This window comes from Mus musculus, chromosome 5, assembly GCF_000001635.26.
Source record: "Mus musculus strain C57BL/6J chromosome 5, GRCm38.p6 C57BL/6J".
NCBI classification, from domain to species: domain Eukaryota; kingdom Metazoa; phylum Chordata; class Mammalia; order Rodentia; family Muridae; genus Mus; species Mus musculus.
Genome location: NC_000071.6, coordinates 115,065,381 through 115,084,015, shown reverse-complemented (window position 1 = coordinate 115,084,015; position 18,635 = coordinate 115,065,381). Strand labels below are relative to the sequence as shown.

Here is an 18,635-nt window from a genome sequence, read left to right as displayed (position 1 = left end):
CACTGAGCCATCTCACCAGCCCGGCAAATCTTATTCTTAAGAGAAAAATAAAATCAAGAAAGGAACAGATTCCATTCATTTAGCAATGATGAGATAATATGTGTAAGATGGGGAAATGTACTTGGCCGTCACTAATTTTTGAAAAACCAGATGCCACAAATGATTATTATCCAAGGCCACCTCCATCCATGTCTGTGGAGCAATGGCTCCTGGGGGAAGATGTCAACAATGCAGTGAGCCAAGGCAGCAGTACCTGCAGGCCACCAGAGACCCACGGAGTCTTGAACGCAAGCACTGTTCTGCTCTCCCCACTTCCTTCCTACTCTAGCTGACAGGGAGCAGACGACAGCAGGTGACAGTGATCCCACATGTGAGGGTGTCTGCATTTCCTGTGCCACAGGAGGGAAGGGAGATTCTATCTCCAACTTTAAAAAGGACATATGAACGTCACTCCCCAGTCTCTGGCCAACACCCTTTACTGATACCCTAGAGGGAAAGATCCGAGTACTCACTTGTTCTGAGGTGAGCAGGGCCTTGTTAAATACTGGCACATCGGGAGAAGAAGAAAAGCAAAAGCTATTGTTGCAAGAACTAGGAAAAGAAAATATGTTTCATTAATTTTTTTTCCTTTACCCATTACAGGAAAAAAATGGCATAACTCATAGAAGATGGTTTTCTAATATATTTTTCTTAGCAAGTAGAAAAGTTACCTAAATGATCTTTTTCCCCTATTTGTCTGCTCGTGCTCAAGCTGGGACCCAGGGGCCGTATGTATGAATGTATGTACATACGTACGTAGCACTGAGCTGTGTGCCCAGGAGAGGTCTTTCAATAGTGCATGGATAGCTACATTAAAGACAAAAACAAAAACCTAGCACCTAGTGTGCCATAGATGGGGACAGGGAATGCTGTTCTTTTTTTTTTTTTTTTTTAAGATTTATTTATTAATATATGTAAGTACACTGTAGCTGTCTTCAGACACTCCAGAAGAGGGAGTCAGATCTTGTTGCGGATGGTTTTGAGCCACCATGTGGTTGCTGGGATTTGAACTCTGGACCTTCCGAAGAGCAGTCGGGTGCTCTTACTCACTGAGCCATCTCACCAGCCCGGGAATGCTGTTCTTATTCTCCTGTAACTCAGGAAGAAGGAACTCACAGCAGGCAGAAGACACGCTCTTAAAGTCACCTATCTTTGGATAATATTGTCCCTGTATGTCCATCCTTGCCTAGCCTGGAAATACTGCAAAGCTGGCAGCTGTGATTAGCTGTCAATATTTCTCCCTTTTTGTTTTGTTTTGTTCTTTTTTGAGACAGGGTTTCTCTGTGTAGCCCTGGCTGTCCTGGAACTCACTCTTTAGACCAGGGTGGCCTCAAACTCGGAAATCCGTCTGCCTCTGCCTTCCAAGTGCTGGGATTAAAGGCGTGCGCCACCACAGCCCGGCTTTCAATATTTCTATCTGCAGACGCATTAGTAGAGGATGCTAACAGCCACTGTGACTAACAAGACCTGTGAGTTGTCTGCCAGAAACAAGTCACAACTACTTGGCATCACTAAAGTTCCTGAGTTTTCCAATCCCTGGCTTTCTTGAAGACTCTGGCAACAGATAAAGAACTCACATGGCATGGCACATACATTACAATTTTGATTCCTTTTAGTAAACTTGCAGCTAAATTACCTGCTGTACATATTGTGAAAACGACTTGAACTGAATCAAAGAAGAAGAACATGACGAGGAGAGAGACAGACGCTCCAATCGGGAGGAACAGTGCTTGGGTGGAATCAATGGTCTGGATGCCTGAAGAGGAAAACAGGACACATTAACCCTTACTTCATAATGGCAACATAACACCCACCCCCACCCCCCGCCGCCGCCTTCATAGACTACTGCACAGGCTAAGCACGACATGATGCACTGATGTCACCTAAGAGATCAGAGGTCATATACGTTCTCACAGCCTGAGGTAACAGGTCATCAGAGAAATAACTCAATATGTGGCCAGAAGGGAATTCACTTTACCCCAGAGGGTTTAAGCACTGAAGTGCATTTTTAAACTGTCTTCTTTATTTGCTATGTATGGAGTACTGCCCACATGCAGGTGTGTGTGCACACAGTACCCACAGAAAGTCAAAAGACGGCTCCAGATCCCCTAGACCTAAACTTACCAACAGCTGTTAGCTGCTGTGCATGCGGGTGCTGAGAATCAAACGTTGGAAGAAAAGCCAGTGCTCTTAACTGCCGAGCCATCCTCCCAGCTGCTTGGTGAACTGAAATTGGACCTCAGTTTCTAGGCCTGCCATGACCTCAGTCTTTATCCAGACTCCATGTTCTACAGTGGCCATCCTTGTCCTTCAAGGAACGTGCCTGTGCATTTTACAGTAACTTATGGAACTTAGGGGGTTCCTGGGATTTATATGTGGCTTCCAGGCCCTAAGGCTTTCAACAAGAGAGGCTAAGCTCTTGCTGTCCTCGGTGCCTTCAGTCTGACAGTGACCAAACGCACAGACACCCACCTGTTTGCCCTCTCCAGCCCCTGCCTCCTGAGGGCAGAGATTAAAGGCATGGATCCTACTGACATTGCCCAGCTTCTTGGGAGGGAGTGGTGGTGGTGGTGGTGGTGGTGGTGGTGGTTTGACTTTGAAATTTTAAGGTATCAGAAGGAGATTAAAAAGTCCTGGGACAGAGCAGGACACAGCTCAGTGTTCTCTCTTAATTCTTAGCTGCCCACAGGAATCACTGAGAGAGGTTTTCATTAATTGGAATTACAGTTACTTATTTACTTACTTATTATTTATTCTCTGTGTCTGTATGTGGGTGGAGGTCAGAGGACAGCGTGTGGGGTTGTAGCCTTCTCCCATGTGGGTTCCCAGGCTCAGGAGCCCACGCCATTACCAGCTGAGCCACCCTGCCAGTTCTGAAGAGATCGTCTTAAACATTATACTACTTAGATAATTAAATCTCTAGGGGTTAGGTCTAGCTAAAATTCTACACAGAAATGTTAATTTTGCACCAGGAGCTGAGACCTGTGAGCAGAGTAACTGCAGAGAAGGGAGTATCAGAATCTGGTGGTGGCTGAATGAGGGACCCCGCACCCCACCCTGTGTTCTGTATGCCATAGACCTAATTAATCCTGCTGAGATGTCATATGAAAATTGCCTCACAAGCGATTATAACGAATATTTAAAGTAGAAATCTGTGTTAAGGCTGCAAGTAAATGACCCTTTCGAGATGGAACTTAGGCATCAAGGGTGGAAAATGACAAGGGGACATTTAAAGCTATTGTTAACACTGGGGAGAGCTGACAGTGGTTAAGATTTCACACACTGTTCTTACAAAGGACCTGAGTTCAGTTCACAGTAACCACACCAGGCAGGTCACAACTGCCTGTGTATCTGTAGCTCCAGGGGATCTGATGCACTCTTGTGGCCTTTGTGAGCACTCACACTCTTGTGCCCATACCCTACAATATACACATAATCTTTAAAGTTAATAAATCTTACACTCACACACACACACACACACCCCTCTGCTGACCTTAAAACTAGGCTTGGGGACTGGCAGCAGAGCTTATTGTTTGGCAAAGGCACTTATGCCAAGCCTGATGTCCTGGAGCTGTGTGGTGGAAGGAAGGAGACTCCCATATCCACACACATGCACATTGAGCAAGAAGAAAGTAACATACATTTTAAAAGAACAAACACACAGAAACAGGCACAGAGGCAAAAGCCTATAAAGATTATGGCTCAAGAACATTCTAAGCTATATTAAGCTATATAGTGAGACTGTTTTAAAATAAAAATGAAAACAAAAAGGCTCTTCTCATAGGAATTTAAATTTGCCTATCCCAAGAGGTATTTAGGACCTTAGGGGTAATACAACATTAAATGTTTTTTTAATCCAAAATTGCTTCTTAGCAGTGAGGTGGAAGGGTGTAGTAATTTACTTAGGACTGTTAGAGCCATGCTGGGGAAACTGACTGAAGAAGGTGACAAAAAGGCCTGACTCAGGAAGCTCTGCTCTGCGCTGCAGGAACAGAGGAGCCCTACTGTGAGCACCTAGAGGACAAAGCTGTAGGAAATCCCTTCCCCAAAGAGTTCTCAACTCTTCTGGAGCTCACAGATTTCACAAAAGAAAACAATAGTTTTGAAAATAAATGATTTTAAGTAAGAACAAAACCCCTTTTAAAAACCTAAACCATGTCCACATTCTTTCTTCTCCTGTAAAAGCATGCTATAGTCTACAGATAAAGTCAGCTTGTCTATGGGTGTGGTTAATTCCCAGCAATCACCACTCTGAGACTATTTATTAATAAATGCTTAGGCCATACATAAGCTTCGGTTTGTTCTTCAACTCACTCTTAATCTATTACCCTTCTGTCCTAACCTGGGTTCAGCGACATGGCTGGTTCTCTTGCCTTGTCTCCTTGTGTCCATCTCCTTGTCTCTGTATGTCCAGCCTTCTGGGAAAATCTCACCTGTTTCAGACTATTTCCCAGAATTCTCTCTATTCCTGCCGGATGTCCCGCCTCCTATTTTCTGACTCAGCTCATAGGCTATAAGCATTCTTATTGGCGGGTGGCATGTGTAAGAGATCTACATGTCCTGCCTATCTATGACCCAAGTGAGTTGAGACAAGTGTATCAGAACAAGGGAACACTTGATATATGGTGACTTTGAGGTCATCCTGACCTACACAAAATCCTGTCTACTCAAACCAAAACATGAACACAAAAATTAAGATACCTGTTAGAACAAAGATTATATTAGCAAGTCTATAAGATGTATTTATAATAAACTTGCTTTATCTTAGCATGTTGACTACAAAGCAAATGAATACAAGGAACAATGAGGATATTAAAATACAGTTTCTCTTCTCAAATCAGTAATTTTAAAGCAAGAGAAGACATCAGTGGGCAAGTGGAGCTCTTGAGTTGCTGCCGATGCACTTCTGGGCGCCAGAGACAATGGTTCTACAAGGGAGGGGCTAGCCAATTAGATATTCTGAACAAGCTTCAATGATTTAAAACCAAACTTAAACAAAACAAGACTTTTAAACATAACAATCATAATCACAAAGGCTTACACAGCCTTACACATTAACCTAAGAAAAAGGCACTGTGGAATCTAAACCTATATACAATAGCATCATTTTAATTTTTTTTTGCTTGCTTTGGAACTCAGCCTGCTATAGTCCAGGCTGGCCTCTAACTCACAAGCATGACCTAACTCCTTACCCCTATACCTCTTCCTCTCAATCCAGCTCACATCATTCTCAGTGACTGCAGCCATAGGCAAATTACACTGATGCTGTCAGAATAAACTGACATGTTACACTACTTTGTATCTTTTGATCAAATATCCACCAAATTATCACAGACTGAAAACAGGAGGGATTTCTAGTTTTTATGGTCTCTGCAGTGTAAATGGGGCAATTAAAGATGTGTAGATCCACCAATGACCATAGTTCAAGGCTTCAAGATGCCCAGTTTCGGGGAGTGGAAAAAACCCTGAATAGAAATGTTTTCTGGCCAGGCAGTGGCGGTGCACATCATTAGTCCCAGCCTTTGGGAGGCAGAGGCAGGTGGATTTCTGAGTTTGAGGTCAGCCTGGACTACAGAGTGAGTTCCAACAGCCAGGGCTACACAGAGAAACCCTGTCTCGAAAAACCAAAACCAAACAAACAAAAAAAAAACCAACAAAGCGGGAAAAAAAAGAGGGGAGGGGGGCTGGAGAGATGGCTCAGGGGTTAAGAACACTGAATGCTCTTCCAGAGGTCCTGAGTTCAATTCCCAACAACCAGATAGAGGCTCACAACCATCTGTAATGGGATCTGATGCCCTCTTCTGGTATGTGTCTCAAGAGAGTGACAGTGTACTCACATATATAAAGTAAATAAATCTTAAAAAAATAAATAAAAAAGAAAGAAAGAAAACTGAGAACTGTTTTTGCTTTGCGTTGGCCATGTCAAGAATCCTAGTGCTTCAAGCCCATGAGACCCCCCCACTGAGGCTATGAAATGGCAAAGCCTTCCTTCCTTCCCTGGGCATGTATGAGCAGGCAGTACTCACCTGGAAGGAATAGTTAGGGTGTGAAGCCTGCTCCCCAACTGACCAGTAATACACTGACACTAGCTAAACCTGCCTCCCTGATCTGGCTCTGTGCCAGAAATCCCACCTCCTTGTTCATTTGTTCATCTGTATACAACAACCCCACCTCTGCTCAACATCTATATAATAAATGGACAAGCTTTGGGGTGGGGCTATAGTCGACCCTCCTTCCCCCCAGCAGAGACCTCAGTCTACCCTGCAAGATTCTGTTTCCATGTGTGTGTGTCTGTCTGTCTTTGTTTGCTTTCTGGCCATCAGGTCTGCTCCTGGAAGCAGTGTAAAGTCTAAAATCAGGCAATGAAATTCATACTTTTTTTTCTTTCTTTATCTATTTAAATGAAGAATTGGGAGGGACCTGGTGGAACATACATTAGTCCCAGTCCTGAGAAGAACAAAGGCAGGTGGCTTTCAATGAGTTTAGGCCAGACTGGTCTACATAGTGAGTTCTAGAGCTCCAATCAAGGCTGTACAGTGGAACCCTGTCAGAAGGAAGGAAGGGAGGAGAGGGAGAGAGGAAGACAAGGAGAGAGAGAGAGAGGGAGGAGGAGGAGAGGGGGAGGGGGGAGGAGAGGGGGAGGAGAGAGAGAGAGAGAGAGAGAGAGAGAGAGAGAGAAAGAGATCTACCTGCCGCTTGGGAAGTCACAGGAATGAGAAATATACTTGGGCAGTCAGAGATGATCTGGATGAAATGCCGCCTATTAAAACTTCCTTTCCCACCATTTTCTTTATGAATGAATTCTGACTTTTCTTTATAGACGGATGGAGTCTATGTACGTGCAGGCTGGCTTTGAGCTGGACACTCTCCTTGCTCAGCCAGCCAGGCGCTATTGCTGTGATTATAGGCTTTCCTCTGCACATCTCTCACCCACACGTAAGGTGCTTTTGCAGTGCCTGGTTTTGGAACTTTACATACATTAAATGTGTGTCTGGATTCCTTCACTCGACACTACTTTATAAGAACTATTCTCTGTTCTACAACTTCACTGTATGAAACATGTTTCCATTCTATGACTGACATTTAGTTTTTTTCTAAGTTTTTCCCTATTACAAATAATTCTTTGTTGGATATCTCAGTGTGTGTCACTATCCAACACATTCATGCAGTGCACTCCGAGGCCAGAAGAGGGCATCAGATCATCCTCAATGAGAGGGTCTGTTCTAGATCTACAGACAGACGGCTGTTAGCCATCTTGTGGATGCTCAGAACTGAACTTGGGCCCTCTGATAAAGCAGCCAGAGCTCTTACTCACTGAATTATCTCTCCAGCCCACTAATATCATTATTACTATTTTGAGACAAATATCACTTTGTAGCCAAGCCTACCCAGGAAACTGCTCTATAGCCAGCCTCAAAGTTGTAATTTTCCTTCTTTAGTTTTCCACATACTGAGATGATAGCTTTGTGTTACAGGGTGACATTTCCTCCCAAATTTCATCCAGTCCCAACCATGGCAGCAGTGGCAGCTCTTGTGCTCTTCACGGAGAATTTATGCCTGATCAGATACTAGCCCTAGGTGCAGTCCTGAGTTTGGCAGACAATAAAGGGAAAGCAGAAGCGCCCCCAAGTGAGGGCCATGAGCTCATGGGTAGGCTGACTCTTATCTCAGCACATTATTCTTAGTATTTTCCAGACTACATCAGAGAGAACTGTACTGTAGGGTAAGTAACCTGTCAGTCCTCTTGGTATCTGTGTCTCAGTGCATTATGGGAAGGATGCATAGTCTGACACAGGACGAAGACTTAAGAAAATGACATAAGAGGTGTATGACCCTGTATGACCCTGATGAATTACAAGAAATAAAACTGATATTAGCAGGTACTTTCTTCCATGAGATTTCAGACACACTACATGTTTCTCTTTGATTTTGTGATGCAGTGTACCACAGACTTCACTCATGTCATCTGCAAACATGCCGCACAATACAGGGCTTTAGAAATAAAGTTCACACGTGTGTGGCCTGGCTTGAAACACTAACAGAAGATAACTTCTGTAGCACGCCAATCTGAAAATCAGATTCACACTGGCTTTAATGTGGCTCCTAGCAAATTACTGGTGCAGACTTTATTTCACACAAAGATCATATCATTTATGGAAAGACATTTTTTAAAGACAGTCTTTCTATGTAGTGCTGACTAGCCTGAAACTCCCTCTTAGACCAGGCTGGCCTCAACCTCACAGAGACCCGCCTGCCTCCGATTCTTCCTATTTAAGTGAGTCCCACTTTACTGTCTTTGTTGTGTCCACTTCCTACCTAAATATTAGGCAAGTGCAACATGGTTATAAAGGATATAGGAACGAAGAACAAGGAGACTGCATTCCACAGTCTCTTTCCAACTTACCAGCAAAACGGGTGGGGTGGGGGCTTTCATTCCTGTCCCCAGCAGTGGGGTCACAGGCAACTGCCACTACGCCCAGGATACTGCATGGGTGCTGGGGACCTGAGCGAGTGCAGCACTCCATGCTTGCAGGATACTTTTCTGACTCTGCCATCTCCCTGGCCCCAAGTACTTCATTATGAAATATGAAATCTCACTTTATGAATAAATGACAATTTGTTGCTGAGTTCAATTCTCAGTGTCTCCTGATTTTTGCAATCAGGAGATGCTCTTAACACTTATCTCTCCAAGCACTCAAATGTGCTCTCCCACAGATGCTGAATTAAACTGTCATCAGGACAGAATCAGCAACCTCACGGGACAGCTACCCAGTCACAAGCGGATGGACACTACCTGAACTTTACAGGTAAGGAATGACCTCAGCAGCAAGCACCAGGCTCAAGCTTCTTGGACTTAAGCAATCAGTGACTTTAGACTTAGAACATAAAAGCTTAGGGATGGAAGCATACAGATCGGACTGCATTGTTCTATCAAATGTAAGCCCTGAGCCTGGAGGCTCAGGGAGGTCAGCTGAGGTGAGCACAAGGGGATGAGGCGGTGGTGGTAGGGGTGGGGGTGGGGTGTGGCTATCAGAAGCACACGGGAAGAAATGACCTGTGTAACACGCCTTACTGTTATTGGTGCTGTTGCCATTGAAAGAGCCAGAAGAACTGTTGCTGTCTTTCTCCTTATCTTGGTTTTCAAAGTCCATATTAAGAGACCTGTGGAAAGAATCAACAGGTAATCAGTTCTGCTTGAGAGAGAATTATCAAAGCCAGTCCTGAGACAGCTGCAGGTGCTGCTCCTGGGAGGGAAAGGACGGCCTCTTCCCAAATGTGACACAGCCTACGACCCCCCAGTAGTTCCAGAGCTTTCCAACTGTAATAAAGCATTCCAGTGCAGCTCAACCTGCCACATTCTCAATTACTTTCTTAGGACTAAAATCTGCAAAGAGAAATGCTGGGTAAAGAACAAGTAATCTTTGCAACTTCTTTTTTTAAAAGATTTATTCCTTAGCCGGGTGTGGTGGCGCACACCTTTAATCCCAGCACTCGGGAGGCAGAGGCAGGAGGATTTCTGAGTTCGAGGCCAGCCTGGTCTACAAAGTGAGTTCCAGGACTACACAGAGAAACCCTGTCTCAAAAAAAAGAAAAAAAAAAGAAAAGAAAAGAAAAGGAAAAGGAAAGAGCTAGCTTGCTTGCTTGCTTCTTTCTTTCTCTTTTCTCTTCTTCCTTCCTTCCTTCCTTCCTCTCTCTCTCTCTCTCTCTCTCTCTCTCTCTCTCTCTCTTTCTTTCTTTCTATGTGAGTACACAGTAGCTGTGCAGATGGTTGTGAGCCTGCACGTGGTTGTTGGGAATTATATTTAGGACCTTGCTTGCTCCGGTTGGGACTGCTCACTCCGTTCAACCCCACTCATTCTGGCCCAAAGATTTATTTATTATTATATATAAGTACACTGTAGCTGTCTTCAGACACTCCAGAAGAGGGCATCAGATCTCATTATGGATGGTTGTGAGCCACCGTGTGGTTGCTGGAATTGAACTCAGGATTTTTGGAAGAGCAGTCCATGCTCTTACCCGCTGAGCCATCTTGCCAGCCCTCTTTGCATCTTTTACGTGCATGGGACGGCTTCTCTCAAAACACAGCAAAAAGCAGGTGAAAACACTCGTGCTTCAAAAATGTTATTACAAACTAACAAACAAAGGCCACTCATGAGATGCAAGAAAATACCTGCAAATCATGTGACTGGTGAGAGAGAAATTGTACAGAACAGTGAAAATCAAGTCGGCTAACAGTCCAGGGTTGGGATGGACAAGGCTGGGAGCCTCACACACTGAGGGGCTGATACTAGTTGGTCATTCAGTCCAGCAAACAGTTCAACTGAAGAGCAAAAACTTATAATTTTGGGTCTTATAGCATTTTGGTATCTAAGTTCAAGAAATTCATGGCTAAAGAATAGACCCAGGCGGGTCCAGGCACAGCCAAACCCACCCTGTAGCTAAGAAATGTCTGCCATAAAAGATAAAAAAGAGAGTGCAGGAACTAGCCAGGGCTATCAGGACGGACCAAATGGCCATCTGGCAGGATGGCGCCTCCCGGGCGGCGCCTCCCTATAGCCCACCATAAATCATACATTGACCAGGTGTCCTGCTGACCTCGAGAAGTCCAAGCCCTTGTGTCTCCCTATACCTTAGCTGGCACGTACTGCCCTGTTAATTTGTAATCACCCCGCCGACATTTAAATAAGCCAATCATGTGTAACCGCGCAAATTCTTTCGGCTCCCCCCTTTTGGTTTATGGTTTATGCCTTTATAAGCCTGTAAAAAGTTTGGGCCGGGGTCGAACTCCTCTGCCCCCTGCACGGTGCATGAGTTTCAACCCCAGCATGCTGGCTTGAGCGCTCCTTTGTTGTTTGTGTGTTTGTATGCCATTAAAGCCTCGTGTACTTACAGCGAGTTCAGTCTCTGAGTCCTACTGGGTGTGTGCGCCTTCCCTGGGTCTTTCACAACCACACACTTGCTTTTTGAGTTTAGCCTCGGAGAAGGAAATTTCTGTTGTCTAAGCCATCTATACTACAACATATTTTGCTATGGTAGTCCGAGCTAACAGAGTACAGATCATGTGTTATATATTCCAACTTGTTTCATATCTCTGATATGGCCAATATTAGCAAATATCTTAACATATGTTAAATAAAGAACCTGTTTTGTTGTTGAGGCACTTCACAAATGACAGGCTGAACTGATAGAGGATTGGTTAAGTGGGGCTTGTTGGGATCGCTCAGTCAACAGTGCTGTGCAACCCTGAGTTTGGATCCCTAGCGACCATGCCAAGAGCAGGGTATGATGGCACACGTCTGTACTTCAGTACTTGGGGAAAGGACAGCATTTAGGTCAGCCAATCTAGCCCAATTGAGGATCTCAAGTTCACTGGATACAGACCTAGGAAGACAGCAGTCCTCTGGCTTGTCCACGCAGGTGCACATACAATATAAGCACACAAGGACATCAGTCACGTCCATTGTAATAACGCTCATTTTCTTTCTGCTTGCTTTGCTCCATTATGGAATGAAGGACACTGCCTCTTAAAATTGTATTTGTGGGCTCTGCTTCCCTCTCTGTCTACAGTTTTTGCTTCATGGAATGTAAAGATCTTTGATTATATGACAGGCATCTTAGAGGCCCAGAGAGATGACTCAGCAGCTGAGACTGCTGCCAAGTCCTAGTTCCTGGATCCTATGTGGTGGAGTAAGAGAACTGGTTCCTCCAACTTGTACACACACATGAGAGGGAGGGGAGGGGGAGAGAGAGGGAGAGCGCGCAAGCGAGAGAGCGAATGTGCGTAATAATAATCATCAACAAACCTAGGCTCTTCAGCTGTCTGATTCTAACAAACTCTCACCAGCTCTGCTTGCATACACTTGGGGTCACACATTTACTTTTAGGCAGAGGAGGATGCTCGGCAGGATTTGCCTTAACTGCCTCTTGGCAGTTGGCCCTAGAGGACAAATTGTCATTTCTCACTTCCAATTAGGTCTACAACAACAAAACACCTAGAGACCAAAGGCCTGCATTCAAGTTTCAAACTAAAGCCTCTACCATGACAAGCGTGGTGGTAATTTTCAGTGTATTATCCATTCCTTTGTCCCCTCAGTGTTCATTAGTCTCATGACAGAGCTCATCATTTGATGGCACAGGTCTAGACTGGTTGGAGTGTTTAGGAATGTGTTGCAGCCAATGGAACACAAAGACTGGTTCTTCCCTGTGGGTGCGCATTAGGAAAACATGCACTAACCTGAGTTTTCTGACCCACTTAATGAACATAATATTGGTAAGTACAGCTGTGCAGCCGTGCTGCCTCTCTGACCTTGTGGCAGCTGGGGAACTTTAGAAGAACCCTTACTCACATCTCTGCCTGGGCTAGCTTCTACCCTTCCTCTGGGCTGGAAAGCTGCCAGCTGTCTTTTGATCTTACTTGAGGCATGGATGTTACACACAGCCGACATATCTCAGAAGGTAGAGGAAAAGAGCCTGGTGCTGAGGTCAGTGCTAGCCAGCATTTAACTCTTCCAAGTCATTATTAGCTGAGGGCTATTAAAACTCTACTTTTAGCACAGGCCTTTAATTTCAGCACTCAGGAGACAGAGGCAGTTGGATCTGAGTTCAAGATTAGGTTCCAAGACAACCAACCAGGGCTATGCAGAGAAACTCTGGAAGAAACCCCCAAAAAGCCAAAGAGATGACTTAGCAGTTGAAGCTCTTGTGTTCAGTTTCTAGTGTCTATTGTGGGGGTGGGGGTAGTGTGTGTGTGTGGTGGCTGATAACAACCTGTAACTACAACTCCTCTGGATTTGACCTGTTTTTCTCCACTCTGTTGGAGACATGTGGGCGGGCGGGCGGGCGGGCGGGAGGGCACGCACGCGCACACACATACACACACTCTTTTTAAAGAATATTTTTTTTAAAGATTTTTATTATTTATTTATTTTATGTATGTGAGAACATGGTAGCTGTAGAGGTGATTGTGAGCCTTCATGTGGTTGTCAGGGTTGAATTTTTAGAACCTCTGCTCGCTCTGGTCAGTCCCACTCGCTCAGTCCTTGCTCTGGCCCAAAGATTCATTTATTATTATTAGCTGACTTCTGATATACCAGAAGAGGGCATCAGATCTCATCATGGGTGGTTGTGAGCCACCATGTGGTTGCTGGGATTTGAACTCAGGACCTTCGGAAGAGCAGTCAGTGCTCTTAGCTGTTGAGCCATCTTGCCAGCCTGAATATTTTCAAATAAACTGACCAAGCAAGGCAAGCACATTTTATCTTAGCTGAGGTGCTATGGAGGCAGTCACCTTCCCATGCCCCGCCCCAAGACAGAGTTCCTCTGTATAGACCAGGCTGGCCTTAATTCTGCCTGCCTCTGCCTCCTGATGCTGGGAGGTCTTATTTTCCAACTTTACATTGTTCCATCACTGGGCCTGGGTTGGGATCTAGTCACAGCCTGTACACTTGCACAGCTGACAGCAGACTTCAGCTGTTTAAATACTGCCTTTGTGGGAAGACTTCTGTCTTAGGTACCAGGATGGCTGTGAATTGTGGAATTTTATCCTAACTTACCTGGTAACTTATTAACTCTGCAGACAGCCCAGTGCTTGGCTAGCCATTGATCAGTCTATTCTGTCTGCAGAGATGACCCCCCGCCATCACCCCAGCCCTGTCTCACCACCTTAATCTTATTTCTGCTCTACAACATGATATGATGCCTTTACATCAAGATGTTATTACTACACACTCCATTCAAACCGTACCCTGGCTATTTGCTTAACAAAGAGCACATTTGGGTTACTGAAATGAATGTTTAAATGAGCAATGTGGGCTATGAGAACGCTTAGCAGGTCAAAAGCTTATGAGTCTTATCCACACAAATATGAAGGGAGACAATCAACTCTACTAAGAGGTCTTCCACATTTGCCACAAACAGAATTACTCACATACAAATGCATAAACAAGACGGAAGTAAAAAATGATCAACAGAAAGAGGCAAGCACGTATCCAAAATCCCTGCAGCTGGAGGCCGAGGCAAGAGAATTCCCCAAGTTTGCATCAAAAGTGTGAACCAGCCAGGGTTATGTGGTGAGATCCTGTCTTAAAAAAAAGACCTAGACCAATGTTTTCATTTCTACTGATACCAACTATGACTCAAGAGAAGCAGCAGTAGGTCAAGCTTCCAGAGGGGAATGAATATGCAACCAGTGATGCACACAGTCAGCATTCACGATGAAGACACAGGAAATGGCCAGTCTGAGGACAGCCTGGGCTAGACAGCAAAGAAACCCTGTGTGTTTGTTTGTTATTTTATCCTATCCCTCTTCAAAATCATTGAGTGTATTGTGCTCTGACAGTAATATCACTCTCTACCTATGTGGGACTGAATGGTATACTCACAAGATTCCTATCTGCAGTTTTAACCACAGGACCTGAACATGTAAGTGTATTTGCAAACAGTTTTTAAAGAGGTATTATAGGTAAGATAGTTCTTTCTTCTACTCCTCTTAGGGTATCACTGTGCAGGCTTTAGCCTGGTCTAGCAAGCTGGTGTTGAACTCCCAGGTACACCTGCCTCTGCACTGAAAGTGCTAGGACCGAAGGTGTGCACTACCACACCTAGCTTAAAATGCTATTGAGGGAAATAGATAAGCAGATGTGGGCAAGGGAAAGGGAGAGACAGATGGACCTTCCGTCTGCACGGTCAGGAGAGAAGGACCAGTGAAGGCACCATCTACATGTGAAGACCAAACCCACAGGCCAAGGAGAGGAGTCTGGATAAAGCCCATCCTGCTGATATCTTAAAGTTCTCTGCTGTCTAAGCAGCTCAGAGCTGCTGAGTCACCATCTCACCGCAGCTGCCTGACCTTTACCTACTTCCTAAACAAGGAAAAGTAACTGAGGGGTAATCACAATACAAAATATGCAAAATGATGATGATGGCGGCGGCGACGATGATACAAAGCAAGAGGCCCTAGAACCTTTATCCTCTATGAATAAATACATTTACTATAGCTCTCCCGGCCTCCCCCACCTCCGTGTGTGTGTGTGTGGGGGGGGGGTGTACGCTGTATGCAGGAATATACACCCATGTGAGCATCTGTGGAGGCATTTTTGAGACAGGATCTATTACTGGATCAGACTGTCTGGGCTAAGCTGGCTGAATCTGTATTTTTCCATCACCTAACCCTAGTGTTACTGTAGCCACATGCAGTTCTACATGTGTGTGGGAGATGTGAACTCAGATCCTTCTGTTTTCATAGCAAGGGGTCTTTCCCACTGAGCCATCTTCTTCTTTTTTTTCTTTTTCTTTTTTTCTTTTTTTGTTTTTTTTTTTTTGAGACCGGGTTTCTTTGTGTAGCCTTGGCTGTCCTGGGACTCACTCTATAGCCCAGGTTGGCCTTGAACTCAGAAATCTGCCTTCCTCTGCCTCCCAAGTGCTGGGATTAAAAGCGTGCACCACCATGCCAAGCTCCACTGCGCCATCTTTAAAGAAGGACTAACACAGTGCACACAGTTTTTCATGCACTAGTGTGCTAAGGATAGGTTTCAGAGCACCACATAAACTCAGCTACTGCAGCCTCTCCTCCCATCTGATGTCTGCTTTAGATGAGCTGTACACATGCTGCCATATTCCAGACAGGTTATCAAGTCAGCAGCCTTTTACATGACACCGTGGTGGTATGCTGAGCTGGACGGAGTTCAAGTCAACTAATTAGTGTCAAATACCACACTTCATGCCATGTACAAGAGTCTATCATGACACGATAGCAGGAAGTTGTTCAACACACTCTCAATGTCTTAGTAAGGCTTTATTTAGGGTTTGTGCTTTTTGTAAGAAAGGAATAGAATGGTATTCAGCTAAGGTAGGGAAGATGCCTCAGTCAGCACAGCACACAAGCAGGAGGCCCAGAGCACAGCCAGATGCAGCGGCACAGTGTAGAACCCAGTGCTGGTTGCACACAGGAGGATCCTTAGTGCTGACGTCAGTCAGCCTACTTGACCCAGTGAACCCCAGGCTCAGTGAGGGACATCATTTCACAAAGTAAGGTTTGGAGGGCTGTTGAGGAGGACGCTACCGTTATGCACACCCACACAAACATGCACAGGCATCACATACATAAGCCAAAATGAATAATTTAATAAACCCTCAAAATCAGGGTATTATACATGGTTGGCAAGTCAAGTGTTCTAAATTCAGCTACATCCTCACTCTTTTATCTATCTATCTATCTATCTATCTATCTATCTATCTATCTATCTATCTATTTATGGTTTTTCGAGACAGGGTTTCTCTGTATACCCCTGGCTGTCCTGGAACTTACTTCGTAGACCAGGCTGGCCTCAAAACATCCTCACTCTATGAACAGAACTCAACTTACTCTTTAGATTCAAAGGTTTTCCTGAGCAGAGACCTAGGGCTGCTTTGCAAACCCTGCACTGTGTGCAGTAGACAAGGAGAGCTTGGGCTTGCCCAAGGCTGCCTTAGGTCTGACAGAATGTGCTGAACAGTTAGGACACAGAGTCTGTATTCAGTCGACAACCATGCTGTGTCTAAGACCTAGGTCAGGAATAACAGAGGGGTCAACAGCCAGACGGTGAGGTGGCCTCCGACCATACATACGCTGGAGCATTTTACACTCAAGGGTGCTGTGAGTCTCATTCGGGAGCTCCAGGAGAAGAGCTGTGAAACTGCGTTCGTGTGCACTCCCCACATCCACACATAGTCCCCACATGTCTCTCTAAATCCACCACTGGGGCTTCACTCAGAGATATTTAACAAGCTCTCTAAAACTATAAAATAAAAAGACTTTGAATGGGTATTCTAGCAGACTCAGTAAGATATTAACAAAGAAACTTTAAGAAAGCAGAGACAGTGGCACCCAGCCTTCCTGATGCTGCCACCCTTTAACACAGCTCCTCATGCTGTGGTGACCCCAACCACAACATTATTTCACTGCTACTTCATAATTGTAATTTTGCTACTGTTATAAGTTGCAATGTAAATATTTCTGGAGAAAGAGGTTTTCCGAAGGGGTGGTGTGCCACAGGTAATAGAGGGATATTTTATAAAGGTCAGTCCATCAGGAAACATACGAACTATAAATATATAGAAAATAAAAAGAAAAATTCAGAGACTTAAATGTGGAACGTTCTGCAAGCACTTATCTGATAAAGGCATCTTCATAGTATGTGAAGGACTCTTAAATTCAACACTAAGAAAATAAAAATAGAGATAGAGAGAGGGGTGGGGGGAGAAGGAGAGAGAGAGGGGTGGGGGGAGAAGGAGAGGAAGAGGGGGAGAGAGAGAGGCTCAGAATAAGTATGGCATGCTCATGGCTCTACACTTGACCCTCAGAGCTGGGGGTGGGGGGAAGGGCAGGGGATTCTCAACAGACATTTCACCAAAGACTCTACATGATGACAGATAAACACATGAAAAGAGCTGGACACCATAAGCCACGAGGAAACACCAATCAACGTCATAATGAGACACCACCTATACCCACTAGATTAAGAGAGGAAGGGGGGTGACAATGACATTGACTCTGGACTGAGACAGAATCCCAGCATTAGCTCAGTTTCCGGCTGTGTGGTCAGCACTAACACCCTTACAACAGTGTTTGCTATGTGGCGACATGCAAGTCACACATCTTCTTACATGTTACTCATTGGATCAATAGATCTATTTTTCTATTTTTAAAGACAGGGTTTCTCTGTGTAGCACTGGATGCTCTTGAACTCAAGGATCCAACTGCCTCTGCCTCTCAAGTGCTGAGATTAAAGGTGTGCAACACTACTGCCCATCTGGACAAATACATTTCTAAAATGTGACACAGACACACATGCTTTATTTAGCATAAAAAATGAAATGACAGCCGGGCACTGGTGGCACATGCCTTTAATCCCAGCACTTGGGGGGCAGGGGCAGGCGAATTTCTGAGTTAGAGGCCAACCTGGTCTACAGTGTGAGTTCCAGGACAGCCAGAGCTACACAGAGAAATCCTGTCTGGAAAAACAAAACAAAACAAAACAACAAAAACAACAACAAAAGAAAGGGCATCATTACATAAACCAGGCAGAAGTGGAAATCTCCATGCTGGGCACAGTCACCCAACAGAGACATGCCTCCTTACGCACTGAGTCCAAACTGGACAGCAGTGACACCAAGAAGAAAAACACACAAGCAGAAAAGGACTGTCTGGGAGAGGACGAGAGCCCACGGGGCGGGAGGAATAGGAATGTGTTTGTGCGTGACTGTGGTGAAACAATGATACACAGGTATGGAAGTCATAGCAGAGCTTATGATATACCTTATCATATAGTAAAAATGAAGAAAACAGGGGCTGGGGAGATGGCTCAGCGTTAAGAGCACTGACTGCTCTTCCAGAGGTCCTGGGTTCAAATCACAGCAACCACATGGTGGCTCACTACCATCAGTAATGAGAAACAAACAAACAAAAAAAACCTATGGGCCGGAGTGGGGCTGGAGCAAGAGGGAGAAGGGAAATGGGAGAATCATAGTTAAAATAAGAGAGTAAGGAAAAAACTGAAAAAAGCACTCAAAGGAGAACTGTTGGTGAGAGAATGGACAAACTCTTACAATGCTAGCAG

The 18,635-nt window shown here is 44.8% G+C and overlaps 1 protein-coding gene across 2 annotated transcripts in view; it reads right to left on the bottom strand.

Annotated features, from left to right (window-relative positions):
• The window catches only part of Sppl3 (signal peptide peptidase 3), an 87,267-nt gene that overhangs the window by 14,775 nt on the left and 53,857 nt on the right, over positions 1-18,635 (bottom strand). The window contains exons 3-5 of one of the 2 annotated variants that reach the window (NM_029012.2): positions 9,113-9,201; positions 1,676-1,795; positions 513-591 (exon numbers count right to left, since the gene is read on the bottom strand). In NM_029012.2, the coding sequence (NP_083288.2) occupies positions 513-591; positions 1,676-1,795; positions 9,113-9,201 (288 nt within the window). Of the gene's footprint in view, positions 1-512; positions 592-1,675; positions 1,796-9,107; positions 9,202-18,635 lie in introns of those variants that run through there. The other variant, XM_017321123.2, reaches the window with a different exon arrangement.